Consider the following 26,127-nt stretch of genomic DNA (forward strand, 5'->3'; position numbering starts at 1 on the left):
GTCAAAAATTGTGGTTGCTATGGCAACAAATAGACTAGAAATACTGCTTAAATGGTGTTTTTTTCTGGATCCTGCGATAACTTTAAAAGTTCTTAATATTTCTTCATGAAACTTGAAACATGGATAGATGGCAATATGGACATTATGCACGTCATTTAATTTTGTTCCTACGTCAAAAATACTTGTTGCTATGGCAACAAATAGACTACAAATAATGCTGAAAATGGTGGTTTTCTGGATCCTGCGATAACTTTAAAAGTTCTTAATATTTTTTCATGAAACTTGGAACATGGATAGATGGCAATATGGACATTTTGCACGTCATTTCATTTTGTTCCTACGTCAAAAATGCTGGTTGCTATGGCAACAAATAGACTACAAATAATGCTGAATATGGTGGTTTTCTGGATCCTGCGATAACTTAAAAAGTTCTGAATATTTTTTCATGAAACTTGGAACATGGATAGATGGCAATATGGACATTATGCACGTCATTTCATTTTGTTCCTACGTCAAAAATTTTGGTGTTATGGCAACAAATAAAAAAAATAATCTGACAATGGTGGAATTTCTGACAATGGTGGAGCCGGTAGGGGACTTTTATTGCTTGGCAATAGTCTTGTTATTTATGTTATTGTGTTTCCTTCAATGTATACAATGCTGTATTAGATGCTGTATACTTTTAGGTTTATTTGCATTATACTTTTACCTGTCCTCTTTTTAACCTTTTTTGTTCCATATTTTTGTAATCTTATTCAATTGTCTATCTGTACATGTGCATTTAGTTAGTACGTTTGTGATAATCAATGTTGAAAATAATGTGTTACGTGAGATATGTCACTTAACATATACATGTAAAATATAACACGTCTTTTTGAATGGGGTTTGAATGATTTGACTTATGTATTATGTGTTTAATTGCATATGTGGAAATCAATTGACATTGAGAAAAAGAAAAGAAAAAAAGACATCTGACAATGCTTTTGTGATTTAGGCATATAGTTTTTCCTGTAAACATTATAAAATATCATGAAATAATGATGAAATCATTTCCTAAAAGGTATTACACCGCTTTTAATCTGGCTTTAGACATGTTTAATGAGAGAGGTCAGTTAAATTGATGTACCTGCTTATTTCATATAAACATGAGGCTCTCTGGGAAAATGGGCTTAATGCATGTGCCTTATGGATTATCCCAGATTAGCCACTGCAGTCCACATAGGCTAACCAAGGATGACACTTTCCATCTAGTCTGGATTTACATTTAGAAGCGACCTTCTTTTCATGATGAAAGCTTAAAGTGTCGTTCCTGACTGCTAGGGCTAATCTGGGCCAACAATTAACCCACATGCATGAAGTCAATACCCACATGCATGAAGTCAATTTTTCCCATAAAATGGCTCAAATAGATAGAGAATATTATGTGAGTTTTGGATCAAGATTAAGTTTATCATGCGAGGCTTAGAACCAATGTAGCGCGAGGCTTGCCGAGGGCTAACATGGTTCGTGCCGAGCATGATAAACTTGATCTTTATCCAAAACGCACATAATATTCTATTGATCCTATTATTTCCTCACAATTTTCCATTAATAACTGTCAAATATGGCATTTTTAGCTCATCTATTTTTTGAAAAAAAAAAGAGCTATTGTCATCACCTTGGCGTCGGCGTCGGCGTTGGCGTCCGGTTAAGTTTTGCGTTTAGGTCCACTTTTCTCAGAAAGTATCAATGCTATTGCATTCAAACTTGGTACACTTACTAACTATCATGAGGGGACTGGGCAGGCAAAGTAAGATAACTCTGGCGTGCATTTTGACAGAATTATGTGCCCTTTTTATACTTAGAAAATTGAAAATTTTGGTTAAGTTTTGTGTTTAGGTCCATTTTATTCCTTAAGTATCAAAGCTATTGCTTTCATACTTGCAACACTTACTAACTATCATAAGGGGACTGTGCAGGCAAAGTTATGTAACTCTGACTGGCATTTTGACAGAATTATGTGCCCTTTTTATACTTAGAAAATTGAAAATTTGGTTAAGTTTTGTGTTTAGGTCCACTTTATTCCTACAGTATCAAAGCTATTGCTTTCATACTTGCAACACTTATTAACTAACATAAGGGGACTGTGCAGGCAAAGTTATGTAACTCTGACTGGTATTTGGACGGAATTATGGGCCCTTTATACTTAGAAAATTGAAAATTTGGTTAAGTTTTGTGTTTTGGTCCACTTTACCCCTAAAGTATCATAGATATTGCTTTCATACTTGGAACACTCGCAAACTATCATAAAGGTACAGTAAAAGGACAAGTTGCATAACTCTGGTTGTCATTTTTACGGAATTATGGCCCTTTTTGACTTAGTAACTTTGAATATATGGTTAAATTTTGTGTTTCGATTCACTTTACTTCTAAAGTATCAATGCTATTGCTTTCAAACTTTAAATACTTTCATGCTATCATGAGGTTACTGTACCTGGCAAGTTGAATTTTACCTTGACCTTTGAATGACCTTGACTCTCAAGGTCAAATTATTAAATTTTGCTAAAATTGCCATAACTTCTTTATTTATGATTAGATTTGATGGATACTTTGACAAAACTACTCTTACCTGACATACCACAATAGACTCCACCCAAACCATCCCTCCTGCCTTCCCCCCCCCCCTCCCCGAATCCCCCCCCCCTTTTTTTTTTTTTTTTTTTTTTTTTTTTTTTAAGATCATCTCACAAATGACCACCACACCCTCACACTATACCCCCCCCAACCCCCCCACCCCCAAATTATTTTTTTTTAAACTGCCAAAAAACACAAATATTTATTTTTATTATTTTATTTTTGAAATATCGTCCAACCATCGCAACCAAGAATCCCCTCCCCCCCCCCCCCCCCCCCCCTCCCCCCCCCCCCGAATTTTGTTATTTTTTTTGCATTTTTTTTCCGCATTTTTAACCAGGTTTTCCAAATGAAAAAACTGGTTATTAGATTGGCGAATGCGGGCGGGCTGGCTGGCTGGCGGGCGGGCGGAACAAGCTTGTCCGGGCCATAACTATGTCGTTCATTGTCAGATTTTAAAATCATTTGGCCCATTTGTTCACCATCATTGGACGGTGTGTCGCGCGAAATAATTACGTCGATATCTCCAAGGTCAAGGTCACACTTTGAGTTCAAAGGTCAAAAATGGCCATAAATGAGCTTGTCCTGGCCATAACTATGTCATTCATTGTGAGATTTTAAAATCATTTGGCACATTTGTTCACCATCATGGGACGGTGTGTCGCACGAAAGAATCACGTCAATATCTCCAATGTCAAGGTCGCCACGACTAAAAATATATTTTTGTAAAAAACAAACTTACAAAGGGGGTTAATTTTGTTTGTTCCTTTCAAAAGTTCAGTTTGAGTTTTCTCCCTTTATCAGATTTTTTTTTCACAATGAAAACCTGGTTTTGTGACAATTTTGTCCCTTGTTGGAAGATAATGTAATAAATGTCCGCAGCCCCACACTATACACCCCTCTTCACTCCACCCCTCCCTCCTTTGTGATTGAAATTGAGAGTCCCTTCACCTTTTAAAAGAAAATAGATGAGCGGTCTGCACCCGCAAGGCGGTGCTCTTGTTTGAAGATTTAGTTTTTCCGTGGTTGACAAAAACAGATTCTCCAATTTTTGGAAAAACCCAAATCTGATCTTAAACTAGCGATAGTATAAAGCTCATGTTATACGCTCGTTGTTATACTATCAGTTTTCATCTGGTAATAGGATAAAGTGGATTTTAACCATACCCTTGACTAAAGGTCTCATGCATTGAGGAAGAAGGAAGCTACAGGTGACAGGAAAGAGGTAATTTCTAACGCAATTTGCAGTTAGTGGCTAATCCAATTTTGAACACAGGTTATGGCTTTAAGATTGCACACGAAATACAGTAGTATATATGTTACAGGCAATACTCTGTGCTTGCTCTATACTTTTCATTTCCAATGTCAACAGTCAAATTTCCTACAAGGAAGAACTTATCACAAATGTTGTAAATGCACATTCTATAAATACCATAACTTAATGACTTAAATCATTGGTACATTTACACATATACGCCTATAACAAAGGATAAGGAAGAATTTAGGTACATAGGTACACACAAACACATAGGTACATACATATATAATGCAGAGACTTGTCACTACCTTATTTACATAGATACCACACTAAACAGTTGACCTAGCTTAATTGTTCACTTTTATGAGGGATACGTTACTTACACTATTTATGGACATAGTGTGAGCTGCCTGTGTCTCCTATTGCTTAATGTATCAAGTTGCCTCAGGTTTATGGCGAGAAGACATCCATTTATACTGTTTGAAACTTTTATAGTGGTTTACTTTCGTTTGTAATTTTTATTGGTGTGCGTATAGAGGATTTTGTTGTAAACATCAAGACAATGAACATTTAATGTGTTTATGATTACGATCTTGGGCCATACTTTGCCTGTAAAGGACATAAAGAGTATTAAGAAAGGTAATATACCGGGTATGTGTACTTAAAATTACGTTAATGTATGTTAATTTTGTATAAAAAATTCATGAACAATTCATTGTATATGAAACTCACTGTTCATAATTAAACTTTTACTTGAAATTTAATGGTACATGTAGGTGTATTTTTGGAAGCTATGCACATAAAGATGTTTTTGGCGATACCAGACATAATGGAATTTATAATTACTGAGTGTATGTTTGTGCTGCTAGGAGTAGTTAAACAATCTTTAAATTTTTACTTTAAAATGTTTGCTTGTACGTGTTTCATTTTATCAATAGTGTTTGAACTTTTGAACAAATTTGTAGTGTTTTTAAAAAAAAGTTCAAATTGTTTGCAATATGAACACATTGTTTGTATATGAACAGTGTACTGAAAGAGAAACATCAGAATACTGATAAATAAATACAGTTCAAGTTTTAAAGGAAGATATTTATGAACATATATTAGCTGATGCTGCTTACTTACTGGAACAATGAAATAACCTTAAATAGGAAATATACAAGTATTTAAGCCAGAATAAATATTTATTGAAGCAATCTTACAAAAAAAATCAAGAAGAATATGAAGTATGAATGTTAATAAAATTTATAAACTTTTTTTATAATGGTACCATAAACAAATCTTGTTAACTTTAATGAAATTAATTATGAAGAAGCTTACACCGATTGCCACATGTTAATTTGTATTTGTTGGTGAATCACAAATTGTGTCTGTGTCGTATAAATTAATTTTCATAGATTAATGGTTTGATGTTCAGGTAGTAGTTCTTATTGATTCTACTGTTTTATTCATGACAGTTTTATCAGTTTAGAAAATGTGTTATGGGATTGTTTATACTGGCTTTAATAAAGGCTAGAGCTGCAACGATTCACCAACAGCTCGATTCGATTCGATTTCGATTTCAGACACTCCGATACCGATTATTTCGATTCGATTCATCCTCAAACCTAGTTTTATCATAAATTCACTCTTATGCCTCAAAATTAACATTTCTGTTCAAATGTGATTTCAATAAAACACATAAAAAAGAATAGCAAATTAGGACTCAATTTTAATATAAAAACTTCTGACTAGAAGATTGTGTTGATTACATAATAATATAAAAAATAAATGAATAATCATAAGAACGTATCTGGAATCAGTTGAATGGTAGTACTATCACTATTATACTTTTACCCAAAACCGCTATAAGCATGTCTACCATTGTGCCATGACAGAATCACCTGTTACCTGTAGGACAAATCACATTCTCTAATAAACTTAACAAAACTCCAACAGAAATTGAACTACTTTTCTGGCTGGCGACTTGAGTAGTTGCACTGGTGCGACCTCTTAGTGTTGCTAAATCAACGTTATGTTTGCGTTTGACATATTGCATTAGATTAGTGGTTGAGCCGGACTTAGCGTATGCCACATCTGTGAAGCACAGTTTACACTTTGCTTTACCGGTAGGGCTACCATCCCGAAACCCAAAATACTGCCACACTTTTGATTTTAGCTTCTTAGCTTGTTGAGCCATTTTGACGCTTTTTCCGAAAGTAGACCGTAACGGGCTTATTGATTGGATGACTAAAGTAGTAAGCAACTAATCGCGCGCGTCGCAATTACAGGTAAAGATAAAACCTACACCTTCCTGTATCAATAGGTAGAATACAGCGCGCTTTACGTATCTATGTATATATATGTATATATGTTAAAGAATCGAATCGAATTTGGTATGGTTGGTTTCGTAATCGAATCGAAGCATTTCGAATCGATTTTCGATGAATCGGATCGAATCGTTGCAGCTCTAATAAAGGCAGAATTTTTTTTATTGTTCCAGAATTTAATTTAAACCATAACACGATATTGTTACAATTGTGAAAACAAAAGACTGATATAACAGTGTTTTGAGTATAATGGCAGAGAGGGACACCTAAGGTAGATAAGGGGTGCACCTATCCCTTAACTGATACAGCCCCCTTGTGCACCTGCCTGTGTTGATATGGGGAGAGTGACATGTTGACAGCCAGAATGACCCCCTATAATGTAATCATCATGCCTCTGATATCTGCCCCTGTGTGTATTGCAGTCATTGTCAGTCTGTTGTATACTATTACAGACCATACATATTGGTAGACTTGGGCTAGAGTATTGTGGTGTTTTTCACTGTTGCTGGATTACTAGTGCTAATTTGATTGTCAATATGGACATTGTCTTCAATGTGACTGCTAGTGATATTATTGATCCTGTTTTGTGGTTTACATTTGACATTTGGTGTTTTTGATAAGTGTGGATAATAAAATTCTCCCTGGAGGTTTGTTTTGTGGTCTTAAATCAAACATAATAATAACAACATATATTAATGAATCAAACAAAAAACAATACAAATACTGATGTATAATGTTGATTGAGTGAGGACATGTAAAAGTTAATTGATATCGTTGAAAACCATTAGAAGTATATCAGAGCACAGACCTTTTTGTTCAGTAGTTATTGTATATAAGGATATCAATCTTCATTATTAATTATAGGATAACCATAGCAGGGAACTAAGGAACTATATTCACTGATGTCTGATGTTCACGTGTTGTATTATAAGTGATACATGATCATGGATATCATCTGATCACCAAACCATGAATATGATTGAGGTCAGGGAATCAATACTGTATATTCAGTTGTTGTGGTTGTACAGCTTCATTTTTATATAGGATCACTATACCAGGGATACATGTGTAGGGAACCAATACACCGATATATTTAGTTGTTGCATAATTTTATAGTTTACAGTGTCAAAGAAATAGTACTGTATGATAACCTGATCAGGTATTTAAAGGCGGGGAACCAATACACTTACGTTCATTTAATGTTATTGTTGCATTTCAGGTTATACATCCTTATTGACATCATTGACCTAGGGATATAAGGGCAGGGAACTAATACACTTATACACTGGCAGCTGCAGCAATGTCAGACCCTGAAGAAATCACCATCATAGGTAAGATCTTGTTGCAATTCTTTATCATTTTTAACCCCAATGGCCAAAGGCCAGCGGGGCTTATGTCATGGTCCTGTGTCCGTCGTGTGTGCGTGCGTGCATCCGTGCGTGCGTTAACTTTTTCTTTAAACATCTTCTCCTAAACTACTGGTCCAAATCTGATGAAATTTCTCAGGAATGTTCCTGTGGTGAACCTCTTTCAAATTTGTTCAAATTATGCCCCTGGGGTCAAATTTGACCCTGCCCCGGGGGGTAAAAAAATTGAACATTTGCTTATATAAGGCCTATTTTGTGCAAACTTTATAAATCTTCTTGTCCATAACCATTAGGCCTAGGGCTACCAAATTTGGTATGTATTGACATTTAATACATGTAGTCCTCTACCAAGTTTGTTCAAATTATGCCCCTGGGGTCAAATTTGACCCTGCCCCGGGGGGTCAAAAAATTGAAAATTTGCTTATATAAGGCCTATTTTGTGCAAACTTTAAAAAATTTCTTGTCCGTAACCATTGGGCCTAGGGCTACCAAATTTCCAAATTTGCTATGTAGTGACATCTTATAGTCCTCTACCAAGTTTGTTCAAATTATGCCCCTGGGGTTAAATTTTACCCTGCCCGGGGGGGGGGGGTCAAAACATTGAAAATTTGCTTATTTAAGGCCTATTTGTGCAAACTTTAAAAATCTTCTTGTCCATAACCGTATGGCATAGGGCTACCAAATTTGGTATCAAGTGACATCTTATTGTCCTCTACCAAGTTTGTTCAAATTATGCCCCTGGGGTCAAATTTGACCCTGCCCCGGGGGGTTAAAAAATTGAAAATTTGCTTATATAAGGCTTATTTTGTGCAAACTTTAAAAATCTTCTTGTCCATAACCATTGGGCCTAGGGCTACCAAATTTGCCATGTAGTGACATCTTATAGTCCTCTACCAAGTTTGTTCAAATTATGCCCCTGGGGTCAAATTTGACCCTGCCCTGGGGTGTTAAAAAATTGAAAATTTGCTTATATAAGGCCTATTTTGTCCAAACTTTAAAAATCTTCTTGTCCATAACCATTGGGTCTAGGGCTACCAAATTTGCTATGTAGTGACATCTTATAGTCCTCTACCAAGTTTGTTCAAATTATGCCACTGGGGTCAAATTTGACCCTGCCCCGGGGGGTTAAAAAATTGAAAATTTGCTTATATAAGGCCCATTTTGTGCAAACTTTAAAAATCTTCATGTCCATAACAATTGGGCCTAGGGCTACCAAATTTGCTATGTAGTGACATCTTATAGTCCTCTACCAAGTTTGTTCAAATTATGCCCCTGGGGTCAAATTTGACCCTGCCCCGGGGGGTTAAAAAATTGAAAATTTGCTTAAATAAGGCCTATTTTGTGTAAACTTTAAAAATCTTCTTGTCCATAACCATTGGGCCTAGGGCTACCAAATTTTGTATGTAGTGACATCTTATAGTCCTCTATCAAGTTTGTTCAAATTATGCCCCTGGGGTCAAATTTGACCCTGCCCCGGGGGGTCAAAAAATTGAACATTTGCTTATATAAGGCCTATTTTGTGAAAACTTTAAAACTCTTCTTGTCCATAACCATTGGGCCAAGGGCTACCAAATTTGGTATGTAGTGACATCTTATAGTCCTCTACCAAGTTTGTTCAAATTATGCCCCTGGGGTCAAATTTGACCCTGCCCCGGGGGGTCAAAAAATTGAAAATTTGCTAATATAAGGCCTATTTTGTGAAAACTTTAAAAATCTTCTTGTCCATAACCATTGGGCCTAGGGCTACCAAATTTGGTATGTAGTGACATCTAATAGTCCTCTTCCAAGTTTGTTCAAATTATGCCCCTGGGGTCAAATTTGACCCTGCCCTGGGGGGTCAAAAAATCGAAAATTTGCTTATATAAGGCCTACTTTGTGCAAATTTTAAAAATCTTCTTGTCCATAACCGTATGGCATAGGGCTACCAAATTTGGTATGTAATGACATCTTATAGTCCTGTACCAAGTTTGTTCAAATTAAGCCCCTGGGATCAAATTTGACCGTTCCCCAGGGGTCACAAAATTGAACATATGCTTATTTGGGCCCATATTGTGCAAACTATAAAAATCTTCTTGTCCATAACCGTTGGGCCTATTTCTACCAAATTCAGTAGGTAGTGACATCTAATAGTTCTCTACTTAGTTTGTTCAAATTATGCCCCTAGGAACAAATTTGACCTTGCCCCAGGGGTCACAAAAATGAACATATACTTAAATAAGGCCTATTTTGTGCAAACTTTAAAAATCTTCTTGTCCTTAATTATAGAGCCTAGGGCTACTAAATTTGGTATGTAGTGATATCTAAAAGTCCTCTACCAAATTTGTTCAAATTATTCCCCTGGGCTCAAATTTGACCCAGCCCCGGGGGTCACAAAACTGAACATATGACGTTTACCAGTGGAGATTACTGCGGCCGTTTGGCTGTGACCAACAACAACATCAACATCTTGTAAACATGAGATAAAACCCTGTCATTTAGTGCCATTTTAGGTCAGATGGTGACTGCTTACAAAGGCATTGAAGTACGAACATGTGTTATGAATGTTTTTCTTATTAACTGAAAAAAGTCGGGTTTTATTTGAATATGTCGAAAGTGACCATATATCTGGATGAAAATATTTTGGATGACATGTTAATTTCATGTCTTTTTTGTAGTGTTAAAACCAGTTAAATAATATATTATTGATTTTAAAAACACAACTTCCATGAACATAATCAGAGCTCCAGATAAGGGTCGTATTTTCGTAATTACGAATTATTTTCAAGTCCGTTACGTATTTATTTTAAAATCTTGTCGTACCATAAAGAATTACAAAATCAAGTTACGAATATTATTTTTACATTGGTTCCGCCCGTTCGTATCAATTTTTATTGAGTTCTTTTCCCGTATTAAAGATCTTTGCGGTGCTTATTTAGAATGGTTATCGGGTTTGTTTAACAAAGCGCATTTTTTCCAATAAAAGCGGCGTATACAGTCTATCTGTCAAAAAACAATGGCGGCGCCCAGAGAGCGTACTAAAAAACTGCAAAGCGTCAAAAAACACGCTTTTAACATATTGTACGCAAAGTGAGCCGACGTTTAATGTTTAGAAAGACATTATAGAAAATATATTATACGATGCTGTATGTTCAGTTTCCGACACAGACGGAAAAGCTAAACAAAAACGCGACACGACGGGTCCAAACTTAAACACACAAAAAACATTGAACGAGCGGAAGGGACAAGTCCCGTGGCAAATTGTTGAAAAGATTGAAGGAGAGACCCTTTTTAATTGTGAAATATGTAAACGTTCATCTAAGGCATGCAATCTAAGCACAGTTTGGGCATATGAAGGTATTTGAAAAATAAAATTGTATAATACTGAAAAGACACTGTTGAACTCGTATAAATAAAGTTGCTAGTATGTTTATTTTGATTTTTTTCATGAAAATAACCATTATTATTTATTTTTAGGTCATTTATAAAAAATAAGAATTATTTTCCAAAACTTAGTAGTAACGTTAAGAATAAAATTTCAGAGTTAAGAATTCTTTTCGAAAATCTGGTAGTAATTTAAGAATTTCACAAAACCTTATCTGGAGCTCTGATAATTATTTCAAGGAAAGTCAATATATGATACTGCATGGTAAACTCAAACTTTGTATCCAAGAGAAGGCGTTGAAATTAATGAAGTGCAATGTTCTTAACTATCGTATATGCTGCTTTTTAATAACTAATGATTCATTGTTCCATTTGTGAATCGTGACTGATCATGAATTGTTGAAATGATTGTCAATTGCTCAACAATCCATATATATTTCTGACCATTTTATAATTTTTTTAATATAAGTTATGAATTGATCTTAGAAGTCAAATGTATTACTTTATTAAATACATTTATAAATATAAAGAAATAATCTTTAGATTATCATAATATTCTCAGGCCTGTTGGTCTTAGAGATGTGTGGGTTGATGAGCAATTTCTCCTTTTATCACAATTATTTCTACCCTACCTGATAATTTCCATCATATTCCATTTTAATTATGCCCCCCTTGTCGGTCGGTCGGTAGGTCGGTCGGTCGGTATGTCGGTCCGTCCACCAGGTGGTTTCCGGATGATAACTCAAGAACGCTTGGGGCTAGGATCATGAAACTTCATAGGAACATTGATCATGACTTGCAGATGACCCCTATTGATTTTGAGGTCACTAGTTCAAAGGTCAAGGTCACTGGTGAAGGTCACAAAAACTGGAAATAGGCATTATAAGGATTTAGCATGGTTCAAACAAGGGAATCAACTACGGTTTATGCATGTTCTTTTAATTACAGATTTGCCTCCCTTTAATTCATTCACAATCTCATTTTACAGCAGAGATTCCAAATCTGACCTGTAAATGAGCCCCATATTTACTGCCAGTGCTAGGTTACCTTTTCCCATTTGATCATTCTTAAGTATTGGTATTGTAATGCTGCTACTGCTGCTGCTACTGCTACTGCTACTGCTACTGCTACTACTACTACTACTACTACTACTACGACGACGACGACGACGGGGACGACGACGACGACGACGACGGCGACGACGACTCCGACGACGACGCCTACTACGACTACTACGACGACGACTACGACTACTACTACGACTACTACTACTACTACTACAACTCCTCCTCCTCCTCCTCCTCCTCCTCCTCCTCCTCCTCCTCCTCCTCCTCCTCCACCGCCACCGCCGCCGCCGCCACCGCCGCCACCACCACCACCACCACCACCACCGTTCACAGTGACAAAAAACGTATTCACACAATGGCTGCTACTACAACTTATAGCCCATATAGGGGGGCATGCATGTTTTACAAACAGCCCTTGTTCAATTGACGTCTGCAACCTCTTTCAAATTGGGAAAGTCCAAAATGTGTTGTTTGGTAAAGGGTTAAGGCATTTTGATTCCTATGGGTCTTGTGAATCTGTTTCAAATCAAATGCGTAGATTTGATCTTCAGCATCTAAAAATATGTGAAATAGAAAGAACAACAATATCTTTTGGAGAGATAAATGTACCTACGTTATAAGCAAAGGACCTGTGCAACAATTCTCAGGCTTTTTTGTCTGTTTAGTTAACACGGTAGTAACTTTTTCCATATATAAAAATGCTCACCCTTCCAACTTTAAGCGCCCAGTGGGACGAGGGATAGAAAGAGAAAGTCACATGCTTGAGAACATTTCAACCCATGCGCATTACACGTTTTTTTCGCAAAGAAAAAACAGTGGAGCGCTACAGGGCCATCATGGCCCTCTTGATACATATTGTACTCACCATTAATGGTTTGTCTGGTAGGCTAGGTCAGTGTTGGACAAAAATCAGAGGGTTGCATGTTCAATCCACGGCCCTTCCACGTAACTTGTGTGGAGGTCTGTAATGAAATCGTTTTGTATGCATTCTCCCCTTTAATTACTGAATAATTAAAATGCTGTTAACTGCCTCAAAGTGCTTTATATAGCAAGACACATTTTTGTTAAATTTTGTTTAAATTGGAATAAGTACGGTTAATTAATATTAATTCAATATAACTTAAAACAAACAAGCACAGGTGAGTTTCTGTTAAACTTATACCTTAAAAAAATCATTTTAAGGGATATATATCGGTCTCGGAAAAACGGCACCCGGACAATCGGCACCCAGTGTTTTTTTTGCATACGCGGACAGTCGGAACCCAGTAAATTTGTTGATGCGGACAGTCGGCACCCTGTACATTTGTCGACCCAGACAAACAGCACCCGATTTATTTGTATACCCGGACGAACGGCACCATATTTAAAGTTCCCGGTCATAGTTATATGTATGGACAGAATCGTTGTTTTTATTGAGGATATAACTGAAAATCCGGTTGAAATCGGTTTTAATTTTAAATCGATTCCGGCATGTAATTGATTAAAACGAGTGTATTTGTAAATTGTAACGACACATAGCGGTAATTACGGGGATAATTAGTTGATAGCGATTAAATAAATATTTTCATCAAGCAATGTTCAACATAATCTAATTGCAGAAAACAAACAGCGTGCAAAACAAAATCAGCCGACAATATTCGCGGCGATTTTCAATAATGACGATTAAATAATAATTTGCGAAAAAATATGAAGAATTAACAGTTACCGTTACTTGGGAGAAAAACGCTCTAGGCCACGATGTCGCACAAGTTAATTGACGCGTGTATGGCAATACACAGGGTCGAGTGTGTACACAGTTATCTCGATACCGATCAAATAACCACCATTGTCGTTAATGTCTGGCGTCAGCATGAGCACTGGTTGTTTATTATTGATGTTTTCACTTCAAATACACTTGTATTTGTTAAAGACCAAACAACGGATTTGACGAATTAGACGCAAGACAAATGCAAGCCAGTTGTAATTTCCATCCTATACTTTTATTTGTTGTCAAATAGTATAATCAATTGCAAATAAAGCAAATTGCCTAAAGTTATCAGCAGCAGATTGAATCAGCTTGTCTGCTAAAATCTGTCCTGGCTGAGCACGGTTGTCATTGGCTGATGCAATGATTTCCTCCCTGAGTATCATCCCGGCTGTTTTCGATGCTTCTGACTCATGACAGTGGCTTATCAACGAACGCACCTCGGTACACTGAAAAAGGGATGGATGTAAGGTTAAAAAATAAACAAATTACGAGATTTTATGGCAAATTTACAGCGACATTATGCGCATCTAACAGACAACGGATCATTTTTATTTCCTGCAACGATATCTATTCATACGACACATGAACACTAAATCCGATCCTAATAAAAAGACAGTTTAGCTCGGCTAAGAGGACTGGCATTGTCATGTAAAATATCAAATATAATGTATATTTTTTATAAACAAATGGTAGCAAGATGTGTTGCAGATAATTGGTCAGTTACCACATTTTAACTAACTCTTTTGACTCTTCTAACAACAATTGCGCGGTAATAATCATGTCAAAAGGAGAATATGCGTGCCTAATGCAACCGAAATTGTTGAGTTTACTCACGTTTAGGTCCAAAGTCAGAGCACCCTTGCATAAAAACGCTCGTCTCTGGGTGCATGTCCATCGTATGCTACATGTATCTTTCAGTGTTTTCTGTTGTGTGTACAAGTAGTTTGCGAAACACAACCTTCGCACACCTTTACGTGTCGTGACAATTTGCATTTAAGTTATGAAATGTTTTCATTTTCATTCCTCTATATAAGCTTATGTTCATTCGCAGTTTGTTGTTTTCGGGACAAATCATAGGTTTAGGAATTCTTTAATAGTCTTTGATGTATGTATATTGTTTAGAGGTGTTATTAAACCAATTACAGGATTTATTTATCATCTCTTTTACCAAACCAATTAGCGGATTAGACTTATTAGTTCAACAAGGTGCTGACGGGCTTTACTGATCGCCTTTAATCGGGTGCCGTTTGTCCGGGTATACAAATAAATTGGGTGCCGTTTGTCCGGGTATACAAATAAATAGGGTGCCCATTGTCCGCGTCGACAAATTTACTGGGTGCCAACTTGCCGCGTATGAAAAAAAACACTGGGTGCCGATTGACCGGGTGCCGTTTGTCCTACAATCATATATGTCATGTAGTTTTTAGTATTAATCCCTTTCTTAATATCTGTTTCTCATAAAATTAACATAATGAGCAGCAAAATCATTATGTTTGCTTATATAACAACTGTCAAGCATTTTGTAATTTTGTAATTTAACAAGGAAGTTAATATTATGTCAAAAACAATAAATACATTTAAATGAAAAAAGGAACATAATAAATAAAAACAATGCTATAGAAACATTATTGTCAGGTAAGGTTTTTTTCATTTTCGAAGTGCCATGAAATTATGATGAAAACCTAAACCTATACAATCAAAATTGATTTTATTTTGTAGATTACTGTGCAAACATTGATTTACTTTAGATCTTATATTTAATTAAAATAAGTACAATTGAAATCTCATTTAGTCAAGTATATTTCTTGTGATTTGATATCTCAAATGACAACAATGATAAATATTAACCTGTCTATTCAATTCATTACTTAACAGGATGTAATTGAAATGTACGTAGTAATATTTTTGTTGCAAATGCTGGTTCAAAAAAAAGTAAACACATTTTAAAATATTATATTACACTCAAGAGTTAAATCTATATACCTTATAAAAAATATAAACTCTAATCATAGGATGTTAAAATATGATTTCTGGTTGCAAGTTTAAGGGGTGCAATTATCATTAGCAGATGTGAACTTGTCACATAGCAGTTGTTGAGAGGCATGTAATGATGGATAGCTACAGTACAGTTGTCATGTTAACAGGCCTGTTACACTGTAGTACAAGGAGTGCAGTGTCAATGTCAGCATGTTTAACAACGTCTGTACACAGTCCAGGTGTGAGGTTTGTCTGGTGACACCAAAAACTATGTTTCCATTCACTTTCTGTTGTTTTAAGCTTCCTAAGCACAATGACCACCAACATTTACCTTTTGAAAAGTCTCGAGGTAGCATTTATTGCCCAATTAAATATGGTCTGAGTTAAAACTGGGTCATGTGCGGTAAACAGCTGGGTCACCAGGTACAATTTATAAAAAGCTTGTGAAACTTTGTCAGAATAATTGTTCCAATTATATATCTGCCAAGTTCAAAGTGGGTCATGTTGGGTCAACAACTTGGTGACAAGGTCAAATTAAAGAAAAAGCTTGTGCACCCTAGAGGCCACATTTGCTCTTATTACCCAATCTTCATGGTCAAAACATTTGTACCAAGTATTCAATTGGTTTATGTGGAGTAAAAAACTAGGTAACAAGGTCAAATTAAAACTGCCCAGAAAGCACATGTATTCAAATTATGCCCCCCTTCGAAGAAGAGGGGGTATATTGCTTTGCTCATGTCGGTCGGTCGGTCGGTAGGTCGGTCGGTCGGTCCGTCCACCAGGTGGTTGTCAGACGATAACTCAAGAACGCTTGGGCCTAGGATCATGAAACTTCATAGGTACATTGATCATGACTTGCAGATGTCCCCTATTGATTTTGAGGTCACTAGGTCAAAGGTCAAGGTCACTGTGACCTGAAATAGTAAAATGGTTTCCGGATGATAACTCAAGAACGCATTCGCCTAGGATCATGAAACTTCATTTGTAGATTGATCATGACTCGCAGATGACCCCTATTGATTTTGAGGTCAATAGGTCAAAGGGCAAGGTCACGGTGACCCGAAATAGTAAAATGGTTTCCGGATGATAACTCAAGAACACATACGCCTAGGATCATGAAACTTCATGGGTAGATTGATCATAACTCGCAGATGACCCCTATTGATTTTGAGGTCACTAGGTCAAAGGTCAAGGACACGGTGTCCCGAAATAGTAATATGATTTTCGGATGATAATTCAAGAACGCATATGCCTAGGATCATGAAACTTTATAGGTAGATTGATCATGACTCGCAGATGACCCCTATTGATTTTTAGGTCACTAGGTCAAAGGTCAAGGTCATGGTGACCCGAAATAGTAAAATGATTTTCGGATGATAACTCAAGAACGCATATGCCTAGGATCATGAAACTTCATAGGTAGATTGATCATGACTTGCAGATGACCCCAATTGATTTTGAGGTCACAAGGTCAAAGGTCAAGGTCACGGTGACCCGAAATTGTAAAATGATTTTCGGATGATAACTCAAGAACGCTTTTGCCTAGGATCATGACACTTCATAGGTACATTGATCGTGACTTGCAGATGACCCCTATTGATTTTCAGGTCACTAGGTTAAAGGTCAAGGTCACAGTGACAAAAGTCGTATTCACACAATGGCTGCCAGTACAACGGACAGCCCATATGGGGGGGCATGCATGTTTTACAAACAGCCCTTGTTATTACTCTGATGATTGAGGTGTGGTTTTCTTCAATTGAAAAATATGGCTTCCATTAGGCAGGGTAGTTTCCCTTGTAACATAGTTAAACCATTCTAACACTGTAGAAGTTACATTTTTAATGCACACATTGTGAACATTGCTCTGAGCCTTTTCATATTTTTTTTACATCTGGGGCTCTTTAAAAAAAGGTTTGTTCAAGAACATGGCTCCTCTGTGTTAGGGCAGTTTTCCTTTGAGTCAATTGAAACCTTCTGAACACAACTTGCTGAGAACAGTTTAGTTCATAGAGGTCACTGGTGAAAGCCCTAGGGCTTTAGACCATCGTAATTTTGAGTTAAAAACTGTTCTGATTTCGAAACATTTAAGAAAGAAACTATTGCAGTATATTTTGTTTTTGTACCACTATTTAGAATTTCCATGCATTTTGATAAGGTGGCAGGCTGGCAGCCCCTATCTAAAAGGAAATCTATGAAATCTATTTTATTGTACACATATACAATGTAAGCAATCTATGAGGCTTTTTTGAAGTAAAATTAATATAAAAAAATGTGGGGAATATGGCCTTTTGTAGGCCTTTTAGACACACACTTTGTACAGATATCATTGGTATGTAAAATGTCATAATGCTTGACTCAATGTTACTGTTGCCATTTTTATCACTCACATATTTACCGCATGTTTATGTTTGCAGAGATACTCCTTTTAACAATTACAGTTATGAACTTTTATGAACAATGTTTTATCTATTCCAGTGCACAGCGCAAAAGATCTGAAGGGAAAAAAACCAGGTATGCGACTTGCATTTTTTGAGCAGTTATGCATTCTGTACCAATCACTAATGTTATGGCCTGCAGGCGTTTTGTTGTTTAATGAGATCATTTATATTCATTCTTGTCAGATCAGCGTGTGGCTAGGTAGATCTGTCATAATGAGTGTACGTATAATGATGTTTGCCTGCTTTTGTCACCACTCACACAACAATAAAGGATGTAAAGGGGGCACAGTCCAAAACCAGTGTAATCATGACGATTCATTGCTGCCATTTTCTAATGAACACAGCTTTTTTATGTCCCCCACTATAGTAGTGGGGGACATATTGTTTTTGCCCTGTCTGTTGGTCTGTTGGTCTGTACATTGGTCTGTTGGTCTGTACGTTGGTCTGTTTGCGCCAACTTTAACATTTTGCAATAACTTTTGCTATATTGAAGATAGCAACTTCATAGTTGGCATGCATGTGTATCTCATGAAGCTGCACATTTTGAGTGGTGAAAGGTCAAGGTCAAGGTCATCCTTCAAGGTCAGAGGTCAAATATATGTGGCCAAAATCGCTCATTTTATGAATACTTTTGCAATATTGAAGATAGCAACTTGATATTTGGCATGCATGTGTATCTCATGGAGCTGCACATTTTGAGTGGTGAAAGGTCAAGGTCAAGGTCATCCTTCAAGGTCAGAGGTCAAATATATGTGGCCCAAATCGCTTATTTTATAAATACTTTTGCAATATTGAAGATAGCAACTTGATATTTGGTGTGCATGTGCATCTTATGGAGCTGCACATTTTGAGTGGTGAAAGGTCAAGGTCAAGGTCATCCTTCAAGGTCAGAGGTCAAATATATGTGGCCCAAATTGCTTATTTTATGAATACTTTTGCAATATTGAAGATAGCAACTTGATATTTGGCATGCATGTGTATATCATGGAGCTGCACATTTTGAGTGGTGAAAGGTCAAGGTCAAGGTCATCCTTCACAAGGTCAAGGTCATCCTTCAAGGTCAAACATCATATAGGGGGACATTGTGTTTCACAAACACATCTTGTTTAAATTTAAAAAACAACAACACTATTTGTCCAGCAATCAATTGGTTTGTATAGAAAGTCCTTATTTTTTCGTGATGTTTAAGGAAGAATAGAATTTATTATGATAAGCAAACAAATAATAAACGACCATTTTGCTAATTTATTATTATTAGCAATCAATTATAAATGACCCGTTTGCTTTTGTTCTAAGTGCTTAAAATGAAATAATGGGGACTTGGGTAACTTGGTCCCAGAATAAATGATATCTTACCATAATAATTTTTATTTCAAATATAAAAGATTCTTCCACATTTTAAGTGGTGAACACCATATTGTTTGTTTCAGGCCGCAGCAAATTTTCTGTGATATTTGGCCTGGGTGGGACAAAGTTCAGGACACAGACAGTGAAAGAGCCATCAGGAAACCCAGACTGGAACGAAGAAACTGTTGTGTAAGTAGGAGTACATGGTACATACAATGTACATATCAGGGTATTGAAAACAACTTAATTTTGTTTTAATTCTAAAGGAGTACACTGTACAGAGATGATTGCTTAAATTGCATAAATATTTGTTGTATGAAATGCATTTTAAAATATTAAGAACAATAGACCTAGAAGAATGTTCTCTTGAAGTGCCAATGCTTCTAGCACGAATGCAAAAAGAAAATTTGTGTCAAAAGATGTAACAATGTTATGTTTTAATGCCTGTGTCATTTACAGAAAATAGAGTAAAATATAATTGACGATATATCTAACAGGTATTTCAGTTTATGTGTGTATGAGTTTTGCAGGAAAATTATTTTACACCCATGTCTTTGGCAGAAATGAGATTGAAATATACATGGCAATCAATCTAACAGGATGTTCTGTGGTTGTGTCAATGTGTATTGCTGGAATATTTATAACTATTTTTGTCAGTAAATAGAAAAACATATTTCCAATTCTTCATCTGTGTCTGTTGCAGAAATGTCAGTAACATCCTTGACCAGGTGTTCTTCATCGCCACGGAGAAGGACGACATTCTGGGTCAGATTCTCATCCCGGTCACCTCGCTGCGCGCAATCAAGGGCCAGGCTAAGCGCGCACCCCTCCAGCCCCACAAGAAGTGCCCTCAGCCTCGGGGAGAGCTCGTCTACCAGTGTTACGTGTCCAAGTACCGTTCCCATGACGACCATGTCCCTGTCATCATGGGCACTGGCTCTACAGTGCCTGATGACATTCGTCCCAGGTCAGCCTTTCAACGTCTTAAAAAGCGAATGGCTTCGCCTGTTGCGCAAAGGAAGAGTAAACGAGAGGATAGTATAAAAAGTCAGGATATAAAAAGTCAGAAATCGGGATTGGCTGGTTTGAATAAACGCTTCTCGAAATCAATCCAAGATCTGTTTTCATTTAATAAATTTAGTGCCAGTGAAAGTACAAATGTCGATGACAATATTTCAGTGTCAAGTTCTCATAAAAGCGGCACAATCAAAAGCAAGCAGAAGAAAAAATTTAGTTTGAGTTTTCTCAGTGTAAGCCATGATCTGGACAAAATGGGTGACGAGCCAGTAATAACCAGTTGTACCCCTAACTCTGGACCTGTTGATAGGCCCACTAGACTCACAATCGAAGGGCGAAATCTGGCTACAGGCAAATCTGATATTTTGTCCCTGAAAATAGCTGGATGTGACTGTACAGATACAATTGAGTTTGAGTCTTCAAGTCGAATTTACTGTACAACACATTTCTGGAAAGTTGGTACTGGCCCAGTTGTCATTGATACCATATCAGGGGACATCACACAAATGAAAGATGGATTCTCTTTTTACGAAGAACTTGATGCAAATCAAAATTCCAATACTAGTACAAACCCATTTGAAAACACTGAAAGCACAGAAAATGAATTGGAAATTTCTTTAGGAGGAAGAGAAATAAAGGTAATATTTCACTCTTTTGATAACCATTTTGTACACTATGTTATGTTGAATTTAGAGGTTTATCAATATCACCGTTGTAAATATTCTAATGCACTTGTATCCATCAATGTATGAATTTGTGATTCCTCATGACACCTGCTTAATGACACTAATAGTAATCACTTGAAGTTTTGGAAACACTTTTTTAAGGCCCTTTTCGAAGGAAAGGGGGTATATAGTTTTCGCACTGTTCGTCCGTCTGTCAGTCTGTCATTCTGTCAGTCTGTCACACTTTTCGTGTCCACTCTCTGATTCAAATAGTTTTCATCCGATCTTTACCAAACTTGGTCAGAAGTTGTATCTAGACAATATCTAGGTCAAGTTTGAATATGGGTCATGCCGGGTCAAAAACTAGATCATGGGGTCACTTAGTGCATTTCAAGGATTTAGTATTTAGGTTTCGAAAAATGCTCATAACTTCTATCAAATCGTTTATAGGGGGCATATGTCATCCTATTGTGACAGCTCTTGTTTAAATGGTCGATTATTGGAAAGCCCTTCGGCTAATAAGGCGTAAGCTTCCAGGTTTATCAGACTTTGTTTGAAGAAAAAGTGCATATAGTGTGAAGGGAAAGTCAAACAACTTGGCAGAAGTGGTAAACAAGTGTCGAGTCTGTGCATTCACCAGAGCTCTAGATAAGGTTTATGCATAAAGGATATTCTTAAGATTAAAAAAAATCCAAGGGCCTGAGGCAAGTGCTTTTTACAGGTTTTTAAAATATATATACAATTCGAAAAACTCCGGCCTTACCAATAGAAAGTACTTATTGAAAAAGTTGTTGTACTAAAAAAATACTTGACACAAAGAAACTGCACTTTTGTTTTAACAATTTTTTTTCCCAAAAAGTGGTCTGTGCTAAATGTTCTAAATACATGTATGTGGATAAGGTTGCTTTAATTGAAGTTTATTATTATAGTATGTACACTGTAACTCCAATATAGTGCGGTCCGTTATAACGCTGTGTCCAATTTTTCTCCAACCTTCCATTTCAGATTCAAATCCATGTAAAAAAAAATCAAAAAAAGTGGCGATTACAGCTTGATTGCTTTATCCTTCCGTTTAACTGATTTTAATCGATTAGAGGTTAAACGACACTCGACAGCTAGTTGGTGTTAATCTGTTGTGTAAAGTCAATAAAGGTGTGAAAACTCGCGAGTCGGTGTTTGTTACATGTATTCCCTATCAGAGTGGTTCGGTGCGCTAATTTCAATAAGATAAGTGCAAGCGGAATTATTATCAAATAAAAGTTATTCAAAACGATTACCTGTTTATGTTTTGTATTTATTGTGTATTGGATTTCATTGTATAAACTATGACTGTGTAAGTGTGTTATCGTTAATATGCTAGACATAACTGATAAATAAAAAGATCTTTGTGTATGTTTAATGTTTCAGTACGTATACGAAAAATAAATTAAATAATCCTGACGATTAATTTACATGCTAACGCAGTGTAATTGAATAGAGATTCAATTAAAATTTTGCCTGTAATCAGAAAGTCCACGGGAATCACATTTTTACATGCTGCGTATGACGCAATAAAACATTTCTTTGTACATGTATCGTATTGCATTCAATTTAAATTTAAATTCACTCGCACAATGAAAGCTGTGTCCCATAATACACTGTGTTATTTTTCTGAAAAATTGCGTATGCATACGGATTTGTTTATGAAATTAGTAAACATATTTCACGTCATAAATGTTAAATGTTTAAGATTATTTTTTCATAAGTGATGTTGTAATTATATTGGATTATCGGATAAATGTGCACATTAGAAAAGCGGTATGTACTGTCTACTGTTATCGTTTGATTTGGTTTATATGCATGTATTTGCAGATGACAACAAAGCATGGCAATACACAGGACCTATATTATTGGCTATACTATACCTGTTTTTATAGCCCCTTTAAATAAATAAGCTCAATACTTATAACGCTGTCTGTTTATAACGCTATTGCGTGGCTTGGACCCCTCATCCGCGTTATATTGGAGTTACAGTGTATACAGTTAAAAAGACTGTAAGATCCTGATGAATCTATATCGGAAGAATTGAATTTTAATTTGGGAATTTTTAGTCAATCAATGGAATGTTTGCATAGTAGGTTTCATTATGAATATAAAGCCTGTTGTCCAAAGTTTACCACATAATTTGTCAATCAAGCTTGTCTTTCAATAGAAAGGCACTGGTTGCTTTTTTATCAGGAATATTTGTTTTCTGTATAAAAAATGCAGGGCATGAGGTTCAATTGAAGAGCAAGTGCATTATCTCACACAATTTTGCGGTACATGTACATGAACATTCTTTCTGTTTATATGTATTACATGTATTCATAGGTTCTGTTGTCAATCCTGGTTAAGTATGTTAAGTATATGCCAATGGTAATTTGCTTTCCATTATTTCAATGTTTTTTTGGACAAAGTTTCAATTGCAGGACATTTCGATTTCTTGTTTGATTTATTTATGGTAGGAGCAATAAGTAGCTATAAAGTGGTCAAGAATAACTTTTACCACTCTAGATGTGTCATAAGAATCATTTCGATTGGCATTTTTATTTTACTTGAGCATAATATATTCATGGTGAGCTTTTGTGATCACCTTTTGTCCTTGCCAGTCGTCTGTCCTCAACATTTATTTTGGGAACATTCTAGAGGCCATATTTATTGCGAAATCTTCTTTACATTTTGCTAGGACATTTTTCTAAGATGAGTTTGAAACGGGATCATGTGGGGTCAGACATGAGGTCACTAGGTCAACTCAAAGAAAAAGCTAATTGACTTAATAGAATTCACATTGTTTTGCATCTTTCACTTGCCCCAAACATTTGTTTGAATGATATCCTGGCCGACTACGACTTTGGTTCTAGTGAGTAAAAAAAACATGGCCTCCAGGGGCAGTTATCCTTTTGTCTGTCTGTCTGTCTGTCCGTCCTTCCGTCCAAACACTTTAACATTGGCCATAACTTTTGCAATATTGAATATAGAAACTTAATATTTGGCATGCATATGCATCTCATGGAGCTGTACATTTTGAGTGGTGAAATGTCCATGTCATCCTTCAAGGTCAAAGGTCAAAAACAAAATCAAAGGGAAATAACAAGCTTTAAAGGGGGATAATTTCTATTTTATATCATTTGGCAGGTACAGATAATTTTCACAAGGGAAGTAATATTTTTTTTAAAGGATATAATCTAAAACAAATTTAAAGGTCAAAGTCATTCTTCAAGGTCAAAAATAAAAAATACAATCCAAGGGAAGTAAACCTGCCAAATGATATATTGAAATTTTATTTCAAAGTGGCGCAATAGGGGGCATTGTGTTTCTGACAAACACATCTCTTGTTTAACTCTGTTACTATCCCATGATAAACTCTATTTAACATATCATGGTATAGCTTGCCAACCATAGCTCAATAACTTTATATCTACATGTATAAGCATAAATTACAGGCTTTTCGGTTTTTCTATATGACTGCGGAAGAGGGCCTTGTGGTAAAATATGGGGAAAAGCATCTGGTTAAAACCAAATTTGAGGATAATTTTTCAAGTAAGGTAGCTTAAAGGGGAAATATAAATATCTAGGGGTAATTTTCATTTCTGCAGGAACTTTCACAAGTGTTATGACACCAAAACAATGCATCTATTGTGATGCTGTTGATCGACCTTCATTCCAGTATGGGAACTAATGTATTCATCAAAAAAATTAATAAAATATTCATACATAAAGGTAAGTGGTAGGTTACTGTTTGAGAGTCCTACTCTTGATGCTGTTCTTTTGTTTCAGTCTGGCTCCAGCACATTGCCACGTATCCGGACTCACTCCAGCACTGCCACCACCCCCCAGATCCCCCTGACCACATCCACCCCTGCCCAGGGCAGATACGTGAAGAAACATGGCCGCCACGCCAGTGAAACAGTGTCTATGGTGACCAATAGGACCCCTGTGGAACGTATGTATCTGCACTGGATAATGAATTTTTTTTTTTTTTAAGTCAAAATTTGATTTTCATGCATCTTACAATTTTAAAGACCCTTTATGTTATATACTTGGTTAAGTTTTTGTTTTAAACTGATATGTATGGTATTAACAGCAATTTAGTTTGTGTTTTTGAATTAAATTACATGCCTGGATGGATGTTTTACGTTTTTGGTCTATCAAACATAAAAACAACTTAGGAACTTTGCAAGTTTATCCATTACTCCCAACAATAAATTATGGGTTGTCTATTTTTATGCCCTTGGTAGGACGGCATTTAGCAGTCAGTCCATCAGGCATTCTGTTTTCTGGAGTTTTTTTACGCAACGCTTTCAGATATAGAGCAAATGTTTGGTATGTGAGTCTACCTACATGACCTACAGATGAAGTGTGAGTTATGTACTGGTCTATTGAGTGTTGGCTAAGTTATGGGCCTTGGACTTAGAAACTTTCTCTATAATAACTGTTTTTCAGAGGTGTTTTATGCAAAGCTTTCAGATATTTAGCTAATTTTTTGTATGTGAGTCTACCTACATGACTTACAGATAAAGTGTGAGTATCGATCCGGTCCATTGATTTTTGGCAAAGTTATGGGCCTTGGACTTAACAATTTTCTTAAAAATTGGTACAGCTTCAAAGCGTATTAGGGACACTGTGTTTCACAAATGCAGGTCTTGTTTGGTATGCAAAGAGTGTTTTCTCTCATGACTTTTGTGGAACACACAGCATGGTTGCAGTATATACATGTAACTCCACTCATTGTATATTTCAGATATTTCCAAAGAGGAGTTGCAGGCTAAGATCTCCGCACTGGAAGAGGAGAATGCAGGTAGGAGAAGATACAAACCTTTCAAGTTTGCTGTGGTGTAGTGGATCTAATGTCTGCATAGCCATCAATAGCTTCTGGGTTTGCTCCCTGGTATTGGAGCATTCTAAAGAACTCTAGATACATCATGCACTTCTTCTACTCAAGCA

The 26,127-nt window shown here is 36.3% G+C and overlaps 1 protein-coding gene across 4 annotated transcripts in view; it reads left to right on the plus strand.

Annotated features, from left to right (window-relative positions):
- The window catches only part of LOC127879290 (uncharacterized), a 37,613-nt gene that overhangs the window by 6,706 nt on the left and 4,780 nt on the right, over positions 1-26,127 (plus strand). For 2 of the 4 annotated variants that reach the window (XM_052426066.1, XM_052426069.1), the window contains exons 2-7: positions 7,400-7,511; positions 18,174-18,209; positions 19,567-19,672; positions 20,187-21,138; positions 24,961-25,126; positions 25,925-25,981. In XM_052426066.1, coding sequence (XP_052282026.1) covers positions 7,481-7,511; positions 18,174-18,209; positions 19,567-19,672; positions 20,187-21,138; positions 24,961-25,126; positions 25,925-25,981 — 1,348 coding nt within the window. In that variant the 5' untranslated portion in view covers positions 7,400-7,480. Of the gene's footprint in view, positions 1-3,792; positions 3,839-6,660; positions 6,828-7,399; positions 7,512-18,173; positions 18,210-19,566; positions 19,673-20,186; positions 21,139-24,960; positions 25,127-25,924; positions 25,982-26,127 lie in introns of those variants that run through there. The other 2 variants (XM_052426067.1, XM_052426068.1) reach the window with 2 other exon arrangements.

Source organism: Dreissena polymorpha, chromosome 4 (assembly GCF_020536995.1).
Source record: "Dreissena polymorpha isolate Duluth1 chromosome 4, UMN_Dpol_1.0, whole genome shotgun sequence".
Classification (NCBI taxonomy): domain Eukaryota; kingdom Metazoa; phylum Mollusca; class Bivalvia; order Myida; family Dreissenidae; genus Dreissena; species Dreissena polymorpha.